Below are 22,283 nucleotides of genomic sequence, written 5' to 3'. Positions count from 1 at the left end.
ATCCCCAGTCTCAGCCGCTTCCTTCCGCCGCACCCTCTGCCGAACCGCCCCCCCCACCCAGGGAAGCAGACGGCCCTGCTGCCTCCCGCCGCACTTCCTCTCGGCCCCGCGCACCCTGCCCCTGGCACATGGCCTGGGGCACGCTGCTTGCTCTGCACAGGACTGTCGAGCAACGCGGCCCAGCGGCCCTCCCTCCGGAGGGCACCGAGGGCAGCCGGTGCACCGTCCCCTGCCAGGTGCCCTCCCAGCAAACCCCCACAGCGACCTGCCAGCGGTCCTGCCTCAGCCCTTCCTTTCCGCGACCTGCCTGGCACCACGTCCTGCGACTGACCACCATCATCGTGAGACCATCCTGTCTTTCCTTCTCCAGCCTCCTGTACCTCTTCAGCAAGGCCTCGCATCACCCCAACAAGCACTGAACCCCCACCTTCATCTGCAGCTGCTCACGGGCTGCTGCACCGAAACCCGGTTTAAAAGTGAGCTCCGGTTCTGATGGGTGTGGTGCAGCTGGGTAAGCAGCGCCCCACAGAGTGAAAGGTCACCTGTTCAATTCCCGGGCAGGGCACAAGCCTGGGCTACAGGTTCAGTCCCCCAGGATACGAACAAGAGGCAACCGACTTCTTCTATCCCATTGATGTTTCCCTTTCCCTCTCTCTCTCTCTTCCCCTCCCCCTCTGTCCAAAGATAAATAAAATCTTAAGGAAAAAAGTGACCTCATTATTTTAAAAATATCACAAAGAGAGGCTTCCAGGTTGGTACTCCCTCTGTTTCCAAGGCAAGGCATCCCGGCCAGCCTGAGGAGGGCGGGGCGGGGCGGGGCAGGGTGGCCCTGGAGGGGGAGGGGACCAGCGGAAGAGCCCCGCAGCGCCGGGGACGCGCGGACAGTCTAGGCCAGCGCCCACCCCGGGGGGAGGCCCCGCACCGAGTCCTCGGGTGAGCCTGCCGTGACGGTGGAGAGACAGAAGACGCCACACACGACGGCCGCCTGGGCCCCTCTTCTCGGGCCTCACTGCTCCTGACCTTCCTCCTACCGTTGCCTCGCGCGGGTGATTCTCAAGAGACTTGGGGGAAAGGAAGCAGCTTTCCCGACTCCAAGACAAGTGACGCCCCTAAAAATACTCCTCCTCCCACCTGCCTTCCCTACTTCTGTGTGAAATACATAATTATCCGCTCAGTCACCCGGGCGCAAAAGCACAGATCTGACTCTTTCTTTCAAATCCAATAGCTGAGGCACACGTCAACGCTGCCAGTTCTCCCGCCGGAATGTTTCTCCAAGAGTCCTTTCTTCCCACTTCTCCTCCTGCACCCACGGCAAACGTTTTTAACTCATCCCCAGTTCCCCGGAGAGACGGGAAAAGACGTCTGGACCCGCCGGCCCTGGATCGAAGCTGACCCTGGAGCCTCGCGGGCCCCAGGCCGCCCGTCTCTGCCGGTGCCGGCCCGCACTGCAGGCCCCTGCCGGGAGGCGGCTCCAGAGGCATTTGCCACGTCCCCGTCCTGGCAAAGCAGCGCACACGGCAAAGCCAGCACACTCAGCGCCCGCCACAACCTGTCAACGGCACACCTTTCCACCCGAATCCACGGCTCCCCCCACGAATCGTCTGTGCTGTCTGGTCAGGGGTGCTTGCTTTTTTGCAAAAGGGCCTCGGTCACTTCGATCTTTGATACCCTCCCCAACGGATCCACTTTCCTACAAACAACTGCTCAAAGGCTGAACTGCGGCTGAGAGCGAACACGAGACACGTGTACAGGGCAGGCGGGGCCTCCCACTGAGGAGCCTTCAGTGTGCGGAGCGCTGGGGGGGGGCACGGAGGGGGGCACAGGACACTCAGGGCACACCTAAAAGTTCTCTAAGAATTACACCCACTGCAGAAATACCATCAAGACACAGACAACCTGTCTCTACAAAATACACACTCAGAAATTTGCACAGCACTCCCTCCCAGAAGAATAAATGTGTGTCTCAGGACCAAGGGGGAACCTTCCGCTCAACAGCAGTCTTGGGAGAGGACCGGTCACTGCAGCGGAAACATTCTGGGGCCACGATTTTGTCTGGTTAGAAAACGTGTTTACGCTGCAACAGTGGGAAATGGCAGAGCCGCGTGGCCACTCAGTGTGGACCCTTGCCCACGACAGGGGCGCGGGAGGAGTCCCCGACACGCACAGCACACCCGTTCGAGCAGCACGAGGAAGAACCTCGTCTGACGTTTCGAAAGAACAGTCTTAGGTTGGTACTTACTGTCGGCCGATGAGTTGAGTTCTGTCTTAATTTTCGATTTTTCCAGGTCTTCTTTATATTCTTTCTTAAGTAATTTCACTATCTTTTTGCTGTAACTTGATTTCTTCACTTTGAAAACTTCTTCATTTTCTTAAAAGAGAAATTAAACGAAGTCTGTAGCAACCACCTCCAGACACTCTCCCCTTCTAGCTTTTGCATGCTCTCATGTGATTTTCAAATTCTTTCAAATATGTACTCGTACGCCCCCAGTGATTATATAACTTGAAGTTATTTCAAATGTCATAGGCTCCCAAAAACTAAAGTCAACTGCATAAACTAATCTAGAATAACACGGAACTGAGATCTTTAAAAAGGCCTAAAACAGCAAATTGCGGAAAACTGTCCAATGTCCCATTGTCTTCCTGAAACCACCCATTTCAGCAGGGGAAAAAAATAATCACCAAACCATTACAGCATCTGAAACAAAATATCCAAAATCAAAAGGCGCTGCTTAACAGGACTGTCAAGTCTGAGTGACTCCCAGGCCGTGGCCAAATGACATTCCGTTCTTTCAAGACTAAGCCGAGAACAAGAAACTTTCCAAAGTGCTGATGAGGTGTCTATCACCTCTGTCCGATTCGAAAACTTTAAAGTCAAACACAAACACTACCAGATAGTGCTTGCAAAAACAAAACTCTGCCCTCCTCTTAAACAAAATAAGAAAGAACACTAAGGCCGAAGACACACGGCCTGCCTCACTGGGAGACGCGAACGCACCTCCCATCAGGATGGCAAGTGAAGTTTCCAAAAATCTTAACTACTTATAACATTGACTTAAAGGGCTATGTAAACACAAACTATTAATATTTAAGTCTCATTTATGATCAGACGTCTACACGCACTGCAGCCTCGGGGAAACCAAGGCTCGGCGATCCCAAGGGTCTGGTCCAAGGTCACCTGGAACCAGAGCGTCTACTCCGGGCTTCTGTTCCCAGACCCAGAACTCCGGCTGTCTGCAGCCCCGGCCTCCGAGTCAAGGGTGCCGGGACGGCGCACCCCAGCGGCGTGGTGACCGCAGAACGCTCGGGGACCGAGCCCCAACCAGCCCAGCGACCGCACTCAAGTGGTCCCTGAAACACACCGCGGGGGAAGAGGCAGGCCAGGGGCACCGGATTTCCCCCGGAAGAGCTCCGCTGACCGAGCTCGGGCCCTCGGAGTGGAAAACGCTCAGGCGGCCGGGGGCGAGGCGGCGTCGTAGAGGGCAGGCTGGCGGCGCGCGGGAACGCGTCCCCGGCCGCAGCGCAAGGCCAGAGGCGGGGAGGATGTGCAAAGGGCCGGCGGGAAGGGGCTCCGTCCCGGGTGCGGGGCCCCGGGGGAGGGGTGCGTTGGGCGGGGGTGCCGGGGTGCGGGGGCCCCCGCACGGCAGGTACCTTCTTCCTCGTCCTGGAAGCTCAGGAGGCTGGCCCGGGGCACCTCTTTGTTCTCGCGCGGCTTCTTGCGCGGCTTCAGCCCGTTGCCCGGCTCAGCGCCGCCCGGGAAGCAGCCCCCGGCCTCGGTCCCGGGGCCCGGCGTCAGCGCAGACGGCGGCGGCGGTCCCGGGCCCAGCAGCCCCTCCCCCCCGGGGGCCCTGTCGCCTCCGCCGCCGCCGCCGCCGGGGCCCGGCTCTTCGCCAGTGCCCGGGGGTGGCAGCAACGGCGGCGGCTCCTGCTCTTCATCGCGCTCGCGCTCCTCCTCCTCCGAGTCATTCCGCTTGCGCACGTTCACTCGCCGGGCCTTTCGGAACATCCCCGCGGCCCGCACGGCGGTCTCACCCTCGCTCCCCCACGGCGGCCCCGGCACTGCCGAGCTCGCGACGGCGCACGCGCGCGCTCCCAAGCCCCAGCCCGGAGCTGTCTTCCCTCGCGGTACCGCGCACCACCCGGCGCGCATGCGCTCGCGCTCCCACTACGCGAACGAACTCCGCGCCTCTCGCGAGAACGCCGGCTCCCTGCACTGTCCCCTGTCGGCTCGGAGGACTATCGGCAGAGAACTCGGGGACCGGTGCTGTTCGACGGGTCACAAAGAGGATCATAGAGACAGGAGGACAGAGTGAGCTCCGTCTACGGTGCTGCAGTGCGTCCTCCGCTCCTGTGCGCAGCAGTCCCGCCAGGAGACCTCCGGTTGAGCGCTGGGGCGGCCAGAGGAAGGGGCGGGCCGGGGGAGGAGTCGCCGGAGGAGCCCGGCACGGCCTGGGCACGTGGTGGGATGTGCCGGGGACAGTGGAATGGTGATCATCAGTTACTAATATGTCATCACTAACTATAGCGACAGAGCGCGTTCACAAACAATGAATTTCATTTGTGGCAGGTGCTCCCTGGCCTGATAGTGTACCTCCCTGATTTGCATTACAAGGAAAGCAAACTGGGTTACTGGTCGAAAGAACGTCAGGTTTACCAGCAGCTCTTGAACCGGCCACCTTCAGAAACCAACGAAAGGGAAATGGACTTCAGGTGGGGGTGGTTATGTCACCTTTCGTACCTGCGTGGACTCACAGAGGTGACTGTCCTGAGTGGAGAGGCCGGAGCAGGACTGGCCCTTGAGGTTGACCTCCCAGGCTTCCCTGTTGTGTCACCAAACTTGGGGCCTTTTCCTGCGCAGAGGGCGGCCCGACACTGAAACAAGCCCACCGGCTCTAGAAGCCGGCCGGTCCATTGCAATGTTAACAGTTTCTCATGATCTTCCACAGATACTCTACCAACCTAAAAGCAGGTGTGTGTATTTTTATGAGTTGCCTTTTTCACACAGTGTATACACAGTGCACGTTTTGTCTGAAAAAAAAAAAGTGTCATCTCTCTTACCATCTACAGAGTGATCTATTGTGGGAACGTACCATAATTTATGTAACCTGCCCCGAAACTATTGATAGTTTATTTCCAGTCTCGGTATCATAAATCGATGCTGCAATAAAAGCTTCAAAAAATGGTCCCAACTGTAGGGTGAACTGGAATTGGAATTGCTAGATCCAAGTGGGTGTCAATTGCTCTTTATAGAAGCTGTGCCAGTTGGTGCTGCTGCCTGCAAATATGAGAGAGCCTATTCGCCTGTGCCATGCTGTCAAAATGTCACTGCAGATTTAAGCTCCGAGTTGAAGCGGACCATCCGAAGCCCACTGAGAATTTCTACGTCATACCCATCTGCCTCTTCTCGCTGGTTTTCTTTGGTTGGATTTGAGATCCGCCCACCAGGACTCACTTGTGGAGATCAGCAAGATGATGTGGGCCAGCGATTGAAGGTGTGCCACCAGAATTGTTTCTTGTTTAAGATTTTATTTATATGCTCTGGCTGGCGTAGCTCAGTGGATTGAGCTTGGGCTGCGAACCAAAGTGTCGCAGGTTCGATTCTCAGTCAGGGCACATGCCTGGGTTGCAGGCCACGGCCCCCAGCAACCGCACATTGATGTTTCTCTCTCTCTCTCTCTCTCTCTTCCCTCTCTAAAAATAAAGAAATCTGAAAAGTTTAAAGATTTTATTTATATTAATTTTTTTAAAGAGATGGGAAGGGAGAGGGAAAAAGAGGGAGAGAGACACATCAGTCGGTTGCCTGTCACAGGCCTCCATCCAGGAACCTGGCCAGGATCCCAGGCATGTGCCCTGACTGGGAATCGAACTGGTGACCTGTTGGTTGCTTCGCAAGCCGGTGCTCGATCCACCAAGCCACACCAGCCACGGCAAGAATTCTTTAAAAGTGCAATATCTGACTCTTTAGGTCAAGGGCACTGACTGTTCTTCCCTTAGACTGTCAAATAAAATGACAACAGCCAACACAACAACAGCTGTCTGGTGTGTGAATCAAAATGATACCTGTTTTTTGGTCAGAAAAAAATACACACAGATACAATACTTTTTTGGGGGGGGGCAAAAAAATACACACACATATTTTGGTATGCCGAAGAATTTTAGTAACTGTGTGCACCATGAGATGGAAAAGGTGGAAAATCGCTGCTCGGGGCTACTTGCGCCCTCCAGCATTCCCTTCCACTTCACAGGAGGAGTTAGTAGCCACCGGCTCCCATTCCAGTCCCGTTGCCCTGAGTTCTCATGTTCCGGCAGTTCAGCGTTGATTAAAGTTCTGACTCCAACGACATCTCGTCAGTGAAATTGAACTCCAGTTCCCATCACAAAAGATTCCAATTGTGCCCGGTCAGCCTCCAGACCCCTGAGCCAAGGGGCCTGAGCCGTGGTGTGACTGCAGCAGAGGCAACCGTGGCACAGCCCGGAGCGGACTACGTGAACATCCTGACCTAACCCTGCACAAAGATCTCCCGCCCCCCCCCCCAGGGAACTACAGCTGTAGGGGAGCGCGCTTGCATTTTAAAGTGAGCACATACGAAAGGACGACAGATGCATTTCTAACTTTGACCGTCTCCCTATTCAGTAATTAAAGGGTAAAGTTAAACACGTAGAAGTTACCTCGCTGCCCAGGCAAGTCAGAGGTCCTTCTGGGGGTTACAGACCTGGTGGAAATTAATCCGAAACTGAGTAGCTGCTGTAACTGCCTGTCAGCAGTGTATTAGCAGAATTTAATTATTTTATAAAATCCTCTGCGCTGTGAGTATTAAACAGGCTGATTTGGTCACTGAACACAGTGTGTCACCACCACTTAATACTGGAGTGTCTCTGGCACCCTGGGGAGACGAGGACCACCTGCACAGCACTGCGCATCGCCCATGTTGTCTGAGTCAATAAGTTCAGTTCGTTTTTAAAAGTCACCTTTCTAAGCAGTAATTCTGATGAGTATTTTTCTCCAAATTGGGACTTTGCATGGAATAATTGACCCATAAGTTCACACAAAATAGGCAAGTCAGTTTTGTCTGTTGGCTGGTTCAGTGCTGGCCTCCGCAGTCGGGAACGGCAGGTCTGTGCACCCGTTGGGGCTCTCCCCAGTCGGCCGCCCAGGGAGATGGTCAGGACGGTGTGTCCGAGGGGATGCCCTCGCTCGGGGAGGAAGTGGTCCTGTGCTCTGAGACTGTCTTTCTCTTCCCGTGCGACGACACCAAAGGCTCTCTCCTGCACAAAATGACGATGGCGGTGTGCGTGTCTGTGTTTACACCCTGACTTAGCAAACTAGGAAGTAGTGAAAGCTATTATGTCTTCCTCAATATTTATTTTAGCTAAAAATTTTATTTGGCAGGTGGAATCTGATAGTCTAGGAATCCGTGATCTAGGGGGTTTTTCTTTCTAAAACTATAATGCAATTCCATTCTGAGAAAAAAAACAATACATTTAGTTAAAAATCTTAAGCTTCGCCTTCCTGAAGGCGGCTCTGATTAACTTATGGTGAAACTGAGCTTCACGGGGAAGCGACTCCGTGTTTTGTTCGCGGCACTTTCCCCTGTGCTTCCGGTCGGCCCGGCCCTTGTAGACCCAGGGGACACGTCTCGTTCCCCTCCTCCGACCACCACGCAGCCTGAGACACCGGCCCCTCCTCGGAATGCGGAGACCGGCTCACTCGGGCCTCCTGCAGCTCGTGACGTGCTTCTCAGCTTCACGATGGTCCAGCGATGCCACACGGTAACTTGCAGCTGGCCACGGTAGGAGTGTTGACACCAGGGAGACGGGCAAACCCCGTCCATCAGATCTGTTTTTCCCGGGGAGCTGGTTATTTACCAGAACACCCCCCCCACAAACCCCAAACACCCAGGCTCACGTCACTCCCTCCTTCTGACCCTGTCAGCCCTTTCAGGATCTCTTCCAAGGGGTCCCCGTGTGTCCAAGTGCCCCATTGGTCCCCCCTGGGCTCTCCTTTCACTGCCGGGTGTTAGGTGTCAGCCACAGGCATTCCTGGAGCTTCAAAGACTCTCCGAAGAATGGTCTTAGGTCGTGACCAGAGGGATCAGGTGGCAATCTGAAGGTGAATTCAATTAAGCCGAAGATTGAATTCAGTCAAGTGGCAAATAAGGAGTTTTCTCTTGAGAAATGGCCCCTGGCTCGCGCCGAGCCCTGAAGGAGACTGAATGCCTAACCGTGGGACAGACCCCAAGTGCCTGTGTGACCTCGGCCGCCCCAGATGAGCTGAAGTTATTCCATCCACTGAGACGTAAAGCGGGGCGTGCAGAACAGCCCTCCGGGAGTGAGCGGGGGCAGAACGGACAGGGCCGGGCGGCGGCAGGTCCGAGGGCACCGGCTGTCTCTGCTGCTTTGTCCCAGCTTCCTCTTGCGGCCGCTCTCCCTCCACCTGTCCCTCGAACCCCACCACGACCCCTTGAAGAATTCCCTATGACCAGTGGATCAGGGAGGAAAAAGTTCAAGTCCCACTCACACACAGTTCATGCTGCGCCGGCCACACCTGGGAGTGGGCTCCCCGGCGGGCCGGCCTGGCAGCCAGAGCGGGAGCCACGATCAAGTGCAGGGAAGGCCCCCAGCAGGCAGGCCGGGTGCCTAGTAGCTCAGAGCCAGTCCGACCCTGACTCGTGAGCAGCCACCCGCGCTGGGGCTGGGTCACCACGTCCCGGGCTGGGGCCCCTGTGAGAACAGCCTTGGGCAGCCACGGTGTGGAATGCATGCGTTTTTATGCATCGGGAATTAGCTTAAATGCATCCAGGTATGATGCATCGTGGGCGAACTGAAGACGTAGTCATTGCAATAATTTCTCTACGGTTCTGTTCTGTTGCAGAACCTGAAGCGTGCAAGGCTGGGCCCAGGGCCAGGGGCTTGGGAGGAGCAAGACAAGGAAAACTAGTATCTGACTTAGCAACGAAGTTGCCTACGTCACTAACAGGTGGCGCTCCCACACCCGCCTCTGCTGTTTGAGTCCTCTGGCTCCTCACAGAAACGGAAACGCCAGCCAGGTTCCTGCCGGAAATGCACGAGCCCGTCAGTTTCACCCCTGCCGGCTGGGTCCCGAGTTCGGCAACGATCCGCTGAAGCACTGTTGAGAACTAACTGTGTACGTGCGGTGCATAATGAAGAGTATTGCACGTTTTATCGTCACGTGTAAACGGTATGCCAGACATCCTTTATATCAGTAAAATGTATACAAACGTAGGTGTGTGCCTTTTTTCTCTGGAGAGCCGCTGGTTAAACTTTTACCAATGAAGGCACCACTCACGCCTCAGAGGTGACCTCTGACCTAGTCGGTCTGACCTACACAGTGTCACTGAGAGCAAGAAGTGAATGAACAAGAAGGCAGAACAGCGGGCCCACAGGTACAAATAGTGAGATTCCACGTAAACACCCAGAATTCCTCATTCAGAGGATCGGATCGGTCCCCACTGTCCTCTCCCGTGGGGACGCCCAGCCAGAGCTGCGCTCCTGTGGCCCTTTCCGGTTGCCGCCACCCGACGCTCCCTGGTGTCCCCCCACCCCCCCCCCAACCCGCGGCCGAGCACCAGGCGCCACCCCCGGCCCCGTGGACGCCTCGAGGGGTTTCTCGCTCCTCGTGCATCACCCTCCTCTGTCAGAGCCGCCTGGACCGCATGTCCAGCCCAGAGAGCTGATTTCTAACCACAGTAACCCCCCTTTTTCATTGACTCAAGTCCCCCTGGCCCCAGTGACTTCTCACAAGGATCATTTCAGTCCCGTGTGAAAGGACTCGGAAACCATGAAAAGCCACCAGACGGAAGAGATGCACCTTCAGTTGTTCAGAATTTCCAGCATCATTTACTTTTATACTTCCTTAGTAAAAATCCATTAAAACCCAGTGTCTCACCCTTTCAGTAACTAATGACAACAAATAGGTTGATCACTCGTCTTTCAAGTTATGCCCTTCTTGCCTGCCTTTGCTGTTTCCTTCTTGTTTTTTTTCTGTGACTTGAATCCTCCCTCTCGGTATAATATCAGTAATGAGGTCATTACGTTTTCTATTAAAATTCACACTTTGTTTTTTGCTGTGACCTAATTTAAACACTGACATTATGGACTTGTGCTAATTAGCCCGGATGGCCAGCCCCCACCGATGAGGCGGATGTAGGCATCTCAGTGTCTTTCGGTTACACCGCGGTGGATGGAGCGAAAGGCATGGACCCCAAGACCCCCTCCTATCTCCTCACAAAATGGTTTCTGCCACTCACGGTGCCTGAAGGCAATGCTGTTTAATTTCCTTGAACTCTGAGTCTAGACCTTTCTACCATAACTGCCATGGGTTCTTTATGTTCTAACGGTAAGTTGGGCCTCTGGGAACAAAGCATTTCTTCGTACAAGGATGAGTCAGTTTCATTTTAAAAATATCGCCTCGGCCCCAGGCCGGCGTGGCTCAATGCGTGGGGCATCGTCCCATGAACCACAAGGTCGCTGGTTCGATCCCTGCTCAGGGCACACACCTGGGTCGCAGGTTTGGTCCCCGGTCAGAGCACCTGAGAGAGGCAACAGATCGATGTTTCTCTCTCACATTTCTCGCCCTCTCTTCCTCCCTCCTTTCTTCTCTCTCTAAAATCAAAACTGAAACAGACTTCAAACGTTGCCTCGGTCCCATGCGCCCACACGCCTAAAACCACTCGGCGCTAGCCGAGTGCTAGGGCACGTCCCGCCTTCCCACGCGGGGACTTCCGAGCGGGCTGGGTCCCCCAGACCCTCTCATTATCTATCGGTCGGATGAGCACTTCAGCCAAGTGGTGACGTGGTCCGTGACAGCGAGACTCCCAGGATCCCTGCCGCCCCCCCGCCCGCCTCCGGCCATGTGGATAAACGAGGCTCCAAGGGCGCCCACCTAAGCTCCGGTTCTCTGGTTCCGGGACGGGGGAGAGGGCGGCGGGGAGCGGTGGGGACAGTGAGCGGAGGAATGGGCGGTGCCCACGGGGTCAGCGGCGGGAGGAGGCAAACAAACAGAAGGAAATGAAAGAGAAGGGCTGGACGCCGGGGACATCCCCGGGGCCCAGGAACGCCCGGGGGCACGTGCGACTGGCCCCGTGTCCCCAGAGTTCACCCGTCCCCCTCCTCGCACTCTGGTGCCCTCGGTCGGCCCTACGTCCCCACCTCGCCCCCGACCACGCTCACAAAACTCCCTTTCTCAGTGCACCTGCTCTGAGCCAGGTGTTTGGAAAATGAGGGACTGCGAGAACCTCGCAGTTTTGTGGGGCTCGCGGTCCCGGAACCTCTGGAGTCTGTCGTTCTCTGCTCAGGGGAACGCTCCAGGCCCGCCCCAAAACGCGGCAGGAGGCAATGAAGGCCGAGTTCCCAAGGGAGACCCCGTTCCTGGGGGTCATGCCACCCCCCCTCCCCCGTCCCGCACCAAGCTCCACCGAGCCCCCCGCGGGCACCGCTCGCTCCGCTTCCGTCTCTCGTGACCCCACAGCCCGCAGGGGCAGCAGGGGCCCCGCCTCTCGCTGGCCCTCGGGTTGGGTGTCTGGTCGGAGCCAAGCTGGGTTTTGGTTTCCTTTTATTTTTGTTTTCAAAGCGGGGGGTGGGGGGTGGGGGGGGTGGGCAGGCTGGACGGCCACTGGCCTGCGTGTCTCCGCTGAGGGGGGTTCAGGGAGGGGCACCCACGACCTCATTCCCAGGTCCCATCTTCAAATCACCCCCCGTGGGCCAAGGCTCCCGGTGGTCAGCCACAGTGACGAGGTCAGTAAGTGAACATGACGGCGTAGCTTTTGTTGCTCAGAACGGGGAAGGTTTTAAAGCCAGAAAAGCAGGGGGCGTCGTCGGCGATGCTGGCCACGCTCTGGACGCCGTACGACCCCAAGGACGACGACGCCCTGTTGAGAAGGGCCGGGTCCGAGACCGCGATGGACGTGCCCCCGTGCGCGGCAGCGGGCCTCTCCGGGGCTGGCCGCGGAGGACCGAGCTCTGCTCCGGCGCGGTGTGCCTGGCCTCCGCAGGAGGCCCCGGGGCAGGGGGGGGGGACTTGCCCAGCCAGACGGTCAGTCGGATGGCCGCTGCCGCTGGCCGGCCCCTCGGCCGAGGGCAGGGCAGCCAGTGGCTGCACAGCAGGCTGGCCGGGCTGCAGTCACAGTCCCGGGCGTCTGGGGGGCAGCTGCGCTTCCGAACGCTGCCCTCCCCAACGACGATCAGCGTGCTGGTCCGCTGGCCCCGCGCCCACCCGGCGGCCGACTGCGAAGTCGCCCAGGGGCTGAGCGGCCGCAGGGGCTGTGCCCGGGAGCTGGAGCCGATCCGGTGCCAGCAGGGCCGGCGTGCTCGCAGTCCCATGTCGGCCGGCCCCTGGGGACGTGCCTGGAAGAGAGCGTGCAGCCCCACCGCCGCCGCCGCCGCCAGACCGGTGCTGCGTGTGGGAAAGGGCCCCGCGGGCCGCTGTCCCGCGTCACCGCTGCAGCTCTAGCGAAGGCGGGTGGGCGCCCAGGACCAGGGACGATCTTTTCAGGGTGCCCCCAACGGGCAGTGGCCAACCACCCCCCTCCAGCGGCTCACCTGACGCACAAAACCCCTCTCAACGTCTGCCGACAGCGAGGTGGCCCGCCAGCAAGGGCGGGAGCGGAGCTGCGGGGAGGAGGCCTGGGCCTCCTGTCCCAGGGGATGGTGCGGGCGACTTCCCTGTGCTGGGCCCCAGACACCCAGTTGCTGGTGCTGAGCCCCTGTCGGCCCCCCAAACCCGCCCGCTCCCTCCCCCGCCTCCCCATCTGACTTCCTGGGACTCCGGGGACCCTTCCTTATGGGATTCAGCTGCCCAAGGGCGACCAGTTAATGAGGCGTGAACGCCAGCGGAACTGTTGGTTAATGGCAAACCTTAACTTCTAACCCAAACATGCCGCCACCCCGCTCCTGTCCCATTAACCTGTTTATCAGTCCATTCATACTTTCCTGGCCTCTGGGAAAGGCAAGGAACTCATCACCTTGATCTTGAGCCTCTGCTCCTTCCCCAGAGCGAATGCTATGGACTGACTGTGTCCCCTGATTTGCCGCAGGGCTCCCTAAGCGTGGCCGAGTGACCGGGACGAGGTGGGAAGGGGCCACCGGTTAAAGGGCAAGGCCGGCGTCCACTCGGAGCCGGGGCCCCGCAGCGCCTGGCGTGTCCTGGACGAGCAGCCCCCTTTCACGGCATGACTGTAATAAGATCCGTGCTACGAAATAGGGCGCCCAATGTCTATTTTGCAAACATTATTGCATTTCCCCCGAGTCAGCCGATGACTGACCGAGACCCAACACCACCGTTCAGTTGCTCTGTGTTTACAGAGCCCTGCAGGGGTGGTGAGAGCTTGGGTGGAAACCTCTGACCGGGAGCTTCCAGAGCTGGGGACTGGGGAGGGTGGGGGAGTGGCCCGGGGGGTCAGTCTGGGGAGTTAAACAGGGGTCCACGAGGATGGTGAGCCTGGGAGGTGGCAAGGCAACGAGAAACCCGGGGGGCCGGGCTGAGAACGCCGTCCCGTAGACAGAGAGGCTGCCGGGCAGGGGTTAAAAATAAGCTCAGCCAAGAAAATTGGGACAGAAGGCGCCATGCCGGTTCTCACAGCGACCATAATAACATCGTTCGTTCAGTCACTCAACAAACGCTGGCCGGGCGTTTACAGGCTGGCTGGCACCTTGCTGGCCCCGGGCATGCAGCCCAGTGTGCACCAATGAGCCTACAGGGTGGGTGGTCTGAAGGACCAGACTCCGCTCCCAGAGCCCCGGGCGGGCTGGCCTGCGGCTGAGGACGGCTGCAGCAGGGGGAGGCAAGGGCAGCAGGCAGGCAGCGGGGCTTGGCTCGGGCCGCGGGCCAAGGCCGTGCGGGAGGAGCAAAGGTGAACTCCACCCGGACCTTGCCCCCCAACGGCCCCGGTGCAAACGAGGAAGAGGAACTGAGGAAGGCCCTACGGAACCTGCGCACGGCCACAGGAGCACGGCGAAGCGGTCGGGTCCGTTTGGGAGACGGAGATGGGGTGAGGCGCTGCCTTGTGTTTTGCGCATGTTTTGAAGTTGGCACAAGATTTTCTTTTCTTTTTTTTAAATATTTTATTTATTTATTTTTAGAGAGGGAAGGGGGGGAGAGAGAAGGAGAGAGAGAAACATCAATGTGCGGCTGCTGGGGGCTGTGGCCTGCCACCCAGGCATGTGACCTGACTGGGAATCGAACCTGCGATGCCTGGTTCGCAGCCCAAGCTCAATCCACTGAGCTACACCAGCCAGGGCGAGATTTTCTTAAAGGGTTTGTTCACTGTTCGCTGTGTGAGACAAGGGAAAGGCTTTGAGGAGTGCGTGGACCGGGATCCTCCCTGAACCAGAGGCTTCACAGCATCAAACAGTTCCGGGACATGCTGGCGACTGTCCCACTTAGCAAGGCACGGTGGACCGTGGATTAATTACGAGACCGTTTTAGAGGATCGGCTGTCCCTGATTCTACTGGAGGTTTCTAGGGCTGCATGTCCCCGTAACCCTGCCATCCAGAACTGGGGTGCTGCTGTCGGTGCCACTGGCCTTGAAGGGAAGGGAGGGGCGAGACTTGGTCTCCTACCCCAGAGCCCCGTTCTCGCAGATGCTGACCCCACTCAGGGGCACACGTGGGTGAAGCTGGGGGGGCGGGAAGGGGGCAAGGATGTTGATTTCCTGGTGGGAGTGGGGCTGGAGCCCCTAAAGGGGTTTGTGAGCAAAGTCCCGATAGTCAAGGTCCCTGGCTGGACCGCAGGGTCACCCTGCATCCTGGACATTGGGGAGCCCGAGGCCAGAGCCCGAGGCCAGAGGGGGGAAGCCCCGCGGAGGGTCCAGCGCGGGGCAGGCAGCTCCGGTGACCGCTGCGCTGGGCGTTCCTCTCCTCCAGTGTCACTGTGAGTTTCTGCCGGTGGGCTTGTTGAGCCCCATGGACTGGGGACACCCCACTTTCACCCCCGCCCTCTGCCGTGTCCCTGCCTGGGTGTGGGGAGGGGACCGAGGGGGTGGGTCTCAGGGACGGGGCACACAAGAGCTGGCCCGCCGAGGAGACAGCACGTCCAGGTGGGTCAGCAGTGCTGGCACCCAAGGGCCTCGGCTCCCCCCCATCCCGCACCCAGAGCCCCAGCCCGCCAGCCTCTGTCCACGTTCGGGTTTTCCCAACCCCGGCCACCCTCGGCCGCCTACGCAGGTGAGTTTTTCCCATTCAGGAGACTCTCCCTGCTCAGCTGCTGCCTCCTCCACGAAGTTCATCGCGCACCTTCCACTCTCGGGGGCGTTAGGTGTGGACTTGGCATCTCGTACAAACTGTCGTCAGAGGGACTGTCGTGTGGCACTGTGGCCATGGCTCCGAGCGTCTCTTCCCCTGGGGTGTGTGACCCCTGGGGGGAGCTCTGACCGGCCTGATATCCTCAGGTTCCGGCGCGGCACCCCGCACACAGCAAGGACTCCACACGTGTCTACTGAGTGAATGGAAAAACCCCACCGTTGATCAAACATGAGCACAGCAATGCCCTTTTAACTGCATGTTCCAGAAATCTAATTCAGGCTCCCGAGTAAAACTAACAAACAACACTTGGTTCACATATTTTAAAAAGTCAAGAAAGGCCCAGGTGGGTGTGGCTCAGTGGACTGTGAACCAAAGGGTCACTGGTTCGATTCCCAGTCAGGGCACATGCCTGGATTGCAGGCCAGGTCCCCAGTAGGGGGCACATGAGAGGCAACCACACATTGATGTTTCTTTCCCTCTCTTTCTCCCTCCCTTCCCCTCTCTAAAGGTCAATAAAGTTTTTTAAAAAGAATTAACTGATGAATTCATCAATAAGTGGAACAAATCAATGTTTCTCTTTCTCTCTAAAAAAATAGTAAATAAAAATTTAAAACCCCTCCTCAATAGATGTAATTTTTATTGACAATGGTATTACTATATGCACCATACATATGTATTATTTGCACTGTAAACAATACACAAACTGTAGAATTAAAAGTTTGAGGTGAAAAACTAAACCGAACATTTGAGAGTGTTCAGCCCCGCCCCCCTGGCTGGCCATGCGCAGTCCCTCCGATGTCAGCACGCCCTCGGGGACCCCCGAAGGGGACCAAACGAGGTGCCACAGGTGTGCCCGCAGGGAGACCTCTTCAGGCGTGTGCTTGAGGAAGGCGGTCCAGGGGCCAGGCGGGGACTGACTCCGAGCAGTGGCCTGGAGAGAGAGGACCGTGCGTCCTGCCTCCCCCTGCTGGCTGCCTGTGTAACTGCAGGCTCTCCAGGTACAACTGTTTCCATGTCAGGAAGCCGGGAGGGGCGGAGAGGACCGGGAGAGCAGGATTTCGGGGCTGCGGCTGAGGACAGGCGGCTGGACACCTGCCTGAGCCCCGGGAAGGGGCAGTGGTGGAGGGAGCAGAGGACCCCACGCGGGCCCCCCTGGGACGCGGCCGTGGCCCCACGCCTGTTCCCCCAGCGCAGCTCGCTGGGCCTCCTCTCCCGCACAGAGGGGGCGTGTGACAGTGGTGGCTCCGGTAATTACGACTCTGTGCCCCGTCTCGGTGTACATCAGTGCCTCGCAGGACGCCCGGCGGCGTGGGGCCCTGGGACAAAGGCGGAGGGGGGGGGTGGCCGCACCTTCCTCCCCGGAAGCTTGAAGGTCACGAGTCTCCGCGTGTGGCATGTTAAACATCCACCCCGCGTTTCAGCTCTCCCCCTGTGCCCGGACCCGACGGCCGCACTTCCGTCTGCTCTCCGTGTTGGCTGGCTCCCGAAGTTTCGCTGGTTTAGGAAAAAGGAGTCGGGCGGACTCACGGAACCCCACCTTGGCCTCCTGTTTGGTTCCGCCCCCCGGAGGGGCGGGGGCAGTGTTTGCTCACCGTGGGCTCGAATCCCAGCTTTCCTGGAGCAGCTTTGTTTTCTTTCTTCTTCTTTTTCATCACAAGAGCCACGGAGGCTCCTGATAGTGCATTCAAGTAGTGCCCGGTGTTTTAAGTCACAGTGAGAATTCTCCCCTTGCCTCCCCAACGCGGCCTGCACAGGTCATGCTGACGCACGCCCACAGGGAGGCGCTCTTGCCTTGTCTCCAAACGATACAACTGCTTTGGTGGTGAACTGGGGGGCGGGCTTCCCGAACTCTTTTACAGCGAGGGCCCCACTCCCGCCCTTTCCAGCAGCCTTTCCGCACGCAGTATCCCCTGAAGTCTCTCCTAGGATCCATTGCCTGCAAATCCGCACCAGGGCCTCTGACACCAGCTCTCCCACCTGGGCGACTCAGGGACCACCCCGATGCCCGCTTTCCTTCCCAGCTCCTTCCGCGGCAAGGGCAACGCCGTGTCCCTCCGGTCGCTGCAGGAGCCGCACAGCCCCGGCCTCCCCTGGTAGCGCCGCGCCCTGCGGCGTGTGGGCGGCGACCGGCCCCGCCCCACCTCCAGCGGCCCGGGTTTCCTTCCCGCTCTTCCTCGGGCCCCTCCTGCCCGCCGCACTCGCAGAAACACCTCTGCTCAGCGCCTGGGCTTCCTTCCCTCCGTCCGTCCGTCCTGGACGTGAGCCCCCCGTCTGCCCACTCAGCTCCCACCCTAAGGCGCAGGCACTTGTGGAGAAAATGCAGAACACTGATCGTCCATAATGCTCGGCTCATGAGGACCCCCCGGCCACGACCCCGGCCACGACCCCGGCCACGACCCAGCACCCCTGCGGGCTGCCCCCGCCGGCTCTCCCCTCCTGCTGTGGAGCACGCAGTCTCCCCACCGCGTCCCCCTTCGCGCGAGCGGGCCTCGCTGCTTCCCAGGAGGAGCCAGGTTTCCTACCGGCCGCTCACACCAGCAAACGGCCTCTTAGAGGCCAAACCTCTCGGGTCGGGAACCTCCTGGGCACCGCGGCAGCCGCATGGCCTTTCACGCGGGTCCTGCGCGCAGCGACCGGCTCTGCCGTGCGTGGGTCTTCCCCTGGACTGTCCCGTTTCTCTAGGAAGTCCCCCCTCGGAGCGTTGCCTGCACGCCCGCCCCCTACATCACCGCTGCCCCCCTCCCCCCACCGTCAGCCCCGAAGATCGGCGCGCCCACTAGAGGGCAGTGCTGCGCTGTGAGGCAGAAGGGGCCCGACTCGGACTTACGGGGAAGGAGGGAACCTCCTGAAAAGGGCACGTCAACAGGTTCTGGATTTTTTTTTTCTAGTGGAAAGAAAGCAGCGAGCCCCCTAAGATAACGGGGGGGGGGGAGGGCGCTGATGGTCAGACACGCGCGTTGGAGGAGGAGCTCAGATGCTGCAGCTTCGCCGGCCCCTCCCGGGCGGGCCCCTTGGGTGCGGTTCCAAAGGTCCGTCTGGGGCGCGGCTGTCTTCCTCCTCGTTCTCCTGCGCAGGCAGCTCGGCCTTGCTTAGCTCTCCACTGTCCGTGGTTTCAGCGCATCGACCCGCCGCTTCTTCCTTCCCGCTGGCTGCGCCAAGGTCTTTTCTCTCCGCGCGGAGCCGGGTTAGTGAGCGGTTCTCCACGTCTAACCGGGCCTCTGAGCAGCCACCCTGCCGGTCCGGGCTGGTCAGAGCGGCGGCCACAAGGGGGCGCGCTCCCCACGCCGCTGGGCCTTGGAAGCCGCTGCAGGGGGCGGGGGTCTCTCCATCACCCTGGGCGTCACATACTGTCTTGCACCACGGAACAGATTTTGGAAGACCTGAAACTTTCCATGATTTTTGTCTACAAGAATGACTTTGTCAGACTTCGTTCTCGTAAAACCTGCGTGTGGTACGTAAAACTGCTGGGCATGCTCACGTCCCAGATTAGCCTGGAACCTCCCGGTGTTCCAAGCAACGGGACCAGGGCCCGACAGACCCATCCACGGGTCGAGAGCGGCTCCCGCGCACGTCGCCGGACCTTTGTCAGGGCCAATGGCGGAGGCTCCCGCGCCCCGGCCAGAGCCACCTCTCCCACCGGGTGCAGGCTCAGAAACAGAGCGTCGGCGCAGTGAAACACTGCCTGCTGTGCACACGGAGACGTGTTTCGGAGACGCCACAGGAGAGGGTTGCTGGTCGTTTAGAGAGTCATCGTGGTTCGGGGCCTAACATGCCCCCGAGACGCACCCGAAACTCAGTGTTCTCTGTGCACTCGGACCTGATCATATCTGCGGAGCTGGCTCGTGCTGCCCCGCGTCTCAGGAGACCGATGTGGACACGTGGTGGGCCTCGGACCGCCTGGCTGGCACACAGCTGGTGTGGGGCAGGGGCACCGAGGAGGAGGCGACGGGCAGCTGGAGGCTCGTTAACTCTGTGCAAACAGCTTCGCTTCCAAAACACCTGTCCCAGAGGGAGGCGACTCTCAGGAGAGCTGGGGGACAAACTGGCCCAGGTCTTCGGACAGCCAGCGCCGAGGAAAGGGTGTGTTAGTGCCCCCAGGCGGGGAGCCAGTGGTTAGGTCGGGGACAGGCTGGGCCTGGCCCCTGAGTCCCCACCAGGCCTGAGCATCGAGCCAGCCGGGGTCTGCTGGCTGCCTGCTTGGGGGGAGGGGCGGGGGCTGGAGGCCCCACTGTGGTGGGTTCCCAGCCACCAGGCAGCTGGAGGGGCAGTGCTGTGGCCCAGAGGACCATGAGGGGGTGCAGTGAGGACTGGGGCTCCACCCCCCAACCCGGCACCCACACAGCCGGCGTGGAGGGCCGCACAGACACAGCAGGGCCACTCTTCACCGTGTCCTGCGTTTCCAGTTCGCCTCACGCGTCATCTAGCAAATACCCGCGTTCTGACGTTTGCCAGACTGTCGGCTGCAGGAGCACCGGCTCAGACCCTGCTTCAAACCTGCGGAGCTGGGCCCGCAGCCTCCTCGGCTCCTGCCTCGGCGCCAGGGATTTCTGACCAAGGGCTCCCCCTGCTGGCGGCACTGGACTCTCCCAGCGTCGGCCTCCAAACCCTGCAGCCCCAGAGGTTGACCTGGATTGACCCTGCTGGGTTAGAGGGACGCTCTCCCCGGCTGCCACCCGTTATGACGGCCGGCCGGTGCAAACTGCTGACCGCAATTTAATATCTCTTGGCGGCACTCTCCAGGAAGCAACGAGAGATTAGTTTCGGGGCATGCCAGACTCTGCGTGAAACCAGAAACAAACGTCAGCGTCTTGAGTTGGGGGGAGGGGGGGACGCAACCGGCCAATAGGAGGACAAAAAGGCCGGCTGCAGCCCCGCCCACACATCCCAACGCTGGCGGATTCCTCCTCGCAGGGGCCTTCGCATCTGGTTGCCGCTCACAAACCCTGCACGTCCGCAGGGGAGGGAACAGACGCCCCCGCACGTCCCGGGTCCCTGAGCCGCCACGCGTGTGACTTGCCCCAAACAGTGTTTTTGCAAACTCACGGGGCCCTCCGAGCTTCAGGGGACAAAACGATGCTGCTCTTCCGTTAGTTAGCGATGACATGTTGAGTCAGGGTTCCCAGAGTTTTTTAAAACATCGGTTCCTCAGCGTTTTCAATACCATTTGGCAGAAACAGGAAATGCTGCCGATGGGTCTGATTGGTTGCTAACGTCAGGACAAAACTAATCCACTTTCTAATGAAGAGCGCGGCTCCGTCGTCAGGTGGCTGCGCAGAAACTGCACCCTTAGGGGCAAAACCACAGAATGTAACATGATATGTAGCGCGATATGTCTTGTGTTTTGGCGGGTGAGTCATGATCCTGCACATTAGTCTTTGATGTCTGGAAAACACGAAGTAAAAACTATGGGACTAAGGAACAATGTTTTAGACTGAGAGGTCACCAGTACGCACGTGCTGTAACAGATGAGCGCGAGGGAAGAGCTTGCGCAAAAACTCCGCTGTGTCTCTGACGGCCGCGGCGGCTCGCAGAGACGTGCCTCCGAATGCAGACGCGGCGCCATCCTGTCCATGTTCGGTGTCGAGGTTGTTGCTTCTCTTCCTTTGGTCCACGGATGTTAGCTGGACCCACGATGCACTGCGCCTTCCAGCGTGTGGACGCAGCAGAGAGAAAATAACACACTCCCCACAGAGGTTACTCTTCGTGGGGGTTGTTTGGTTGTTTAGGGGTTAGGAAGGGGGTGCATGCAGACAAAATAATTCAGTGAAATGATTATTAGAGTAATTTAACTTATTTACATATTTTGTGGGGTTGTTTTAGCGGGTCATGAACTCTTAATTTGTCCTTATTGTTTTTCTAATGCTTTTCTCCTTCTATTACCCTCCAATACTGAGTATCCTTTCTTCCCTTAATTACTCAAATTTCTGAATGGTGTTAGGCATGGATCTGACAAGTTGAGAATGCCATTTCCTCGTGCAACTTATAACGATAACAAGAACAAGCTAATGCGGCTTAGGAAGTGTTAGGCGGCGCTGCCAGCACTGCAGGCACGTTACTGCTCCCGCGGTCCTCCCAGCGGCCCTCGGAGGCAGACGCTGCTCCTGCCCCTGCTTTTCAGAAGTGGGAACTGCAGGGCGGGGAGTGACTTGTCCGAGTTCCTGCAGTCAGGAGTCCTGCAGCTGGTGCATCCTGCAGCTGGGGCTGGAACCCAGGCGGCCTGGGCCAGAGCCCTGCCCTGCTCTGAAGTTATAAAGATGTTTTAAAATATTTTCTTCAGAACAACTTCAAGTTCGATTGTTCACACCTGAGTTTTTAGTCTGTAGTTCATTTTAAGCAGGATATACTTTAGGCATCCATTCTATGTAACTACGTTCCATGTATTGATGTGCGCACATGAAATGTTTGTGTACACAAAAGTGAGATCGTTCCTGCCCTCTGTCCGATTCCCCCGGCAGTGCGCCCACCCTGTGCCTCCACTGGTCTGGGTCTCAGTGGGCGCCCTCCCACTCCATTCCCCATTCCACTTCCTCCAGACCCACGCGCTTCTCCGAAGACTTTAGATTCAGCTTTTCCCATCTCCCAGAAAACCCGTAAGGACTTTTTAAAAAGTCAGGTTTGCAATAACTGTAGAAGAATTTGGAGAGCATTTGCATTTGCATCTTGCAATAGCAACTTTTTCTATGCGTGAATAAGGACTACACCTCCATTACTTGAATATTCCTTAATGTCTCTCAATAGACATTGAGAAAATGCTACGTAATGATCTCGCACATCTTTTGTTAGACTGACTAAGCAGAGTTGCATGGAAGGAAGGCGTCCTGGCAACAGAGTCCTCGCATCTTGCGTGCACGCGAGCTCCATGAGTTCTGGGATGAGCGTGCTTTCGTGACCCGCCCTCAGCCGAGGCCCGAGCTGACCCCCGGCCCCGGAGCCCCTTTGGTCTGTGCCCGCCCCTGACCACCACCATTCCGACAGTCAGCACCCTTGTCGACTCTGCCAGTTTGGGGACTTTCCAGGTAGGGAAACT

The 22,283-nt window shown here is 58.4% G+C and overlaps 1 protein-coding gene across 1 annotated transcript in view; it reads right to left on the bottom strand.

Moving 5' to 3' along the window:
• Window positions 1-4,133, bottom strand: part of PAXBP1 (PAX3 and PAX7 binding protein 1) — a 30,270-nt gene extending 26,137 nt beyond the window's left edge. Inside the window, exons 1-2 of the mRNA XM_045852410.1 lie at window positions 3,649-4,133; window positions 2,240-2,368 (exon numbers count right to left, since the gene is read on the bottom strand). Coding sequence (XP_045708366.1) covers window positions 2,240-2,368; window positions 3,649-4,003 — 484 coding nt within the window. The 5' untranslated portion in view covers window positions 4,004-4,133. The remainder of the gene's footprint in view (window positions 1-2,239; window positions 2,369-3,648) is intronic.
• Window positions 4,134-22,283: the final 18,150 nt, after the last annotated feature.

Source organism: Phyllostomus hastatus, unplaced genomic scaffold (genome assembly GCF_019186645.2).
Source record: "Phyllostomus hastatus isolate PE091 unplaced genomic scaffold, TTU_PhHast_1.1 phas_contig_948, whole genome shotgun sequence".
Classification (NCBI taxonomy): Eukaryota; Metazoa; Chordata; class Mammalia; order Chiroptera; family Phyllostomidae; genus Phyllostomus; species Phyllostomus hastatus.
The sequence above is the reverse complement of the archived record's forward strand: the minus strand, read 5'-3'. Positions and strand labels throughout refer to the sequence as shown.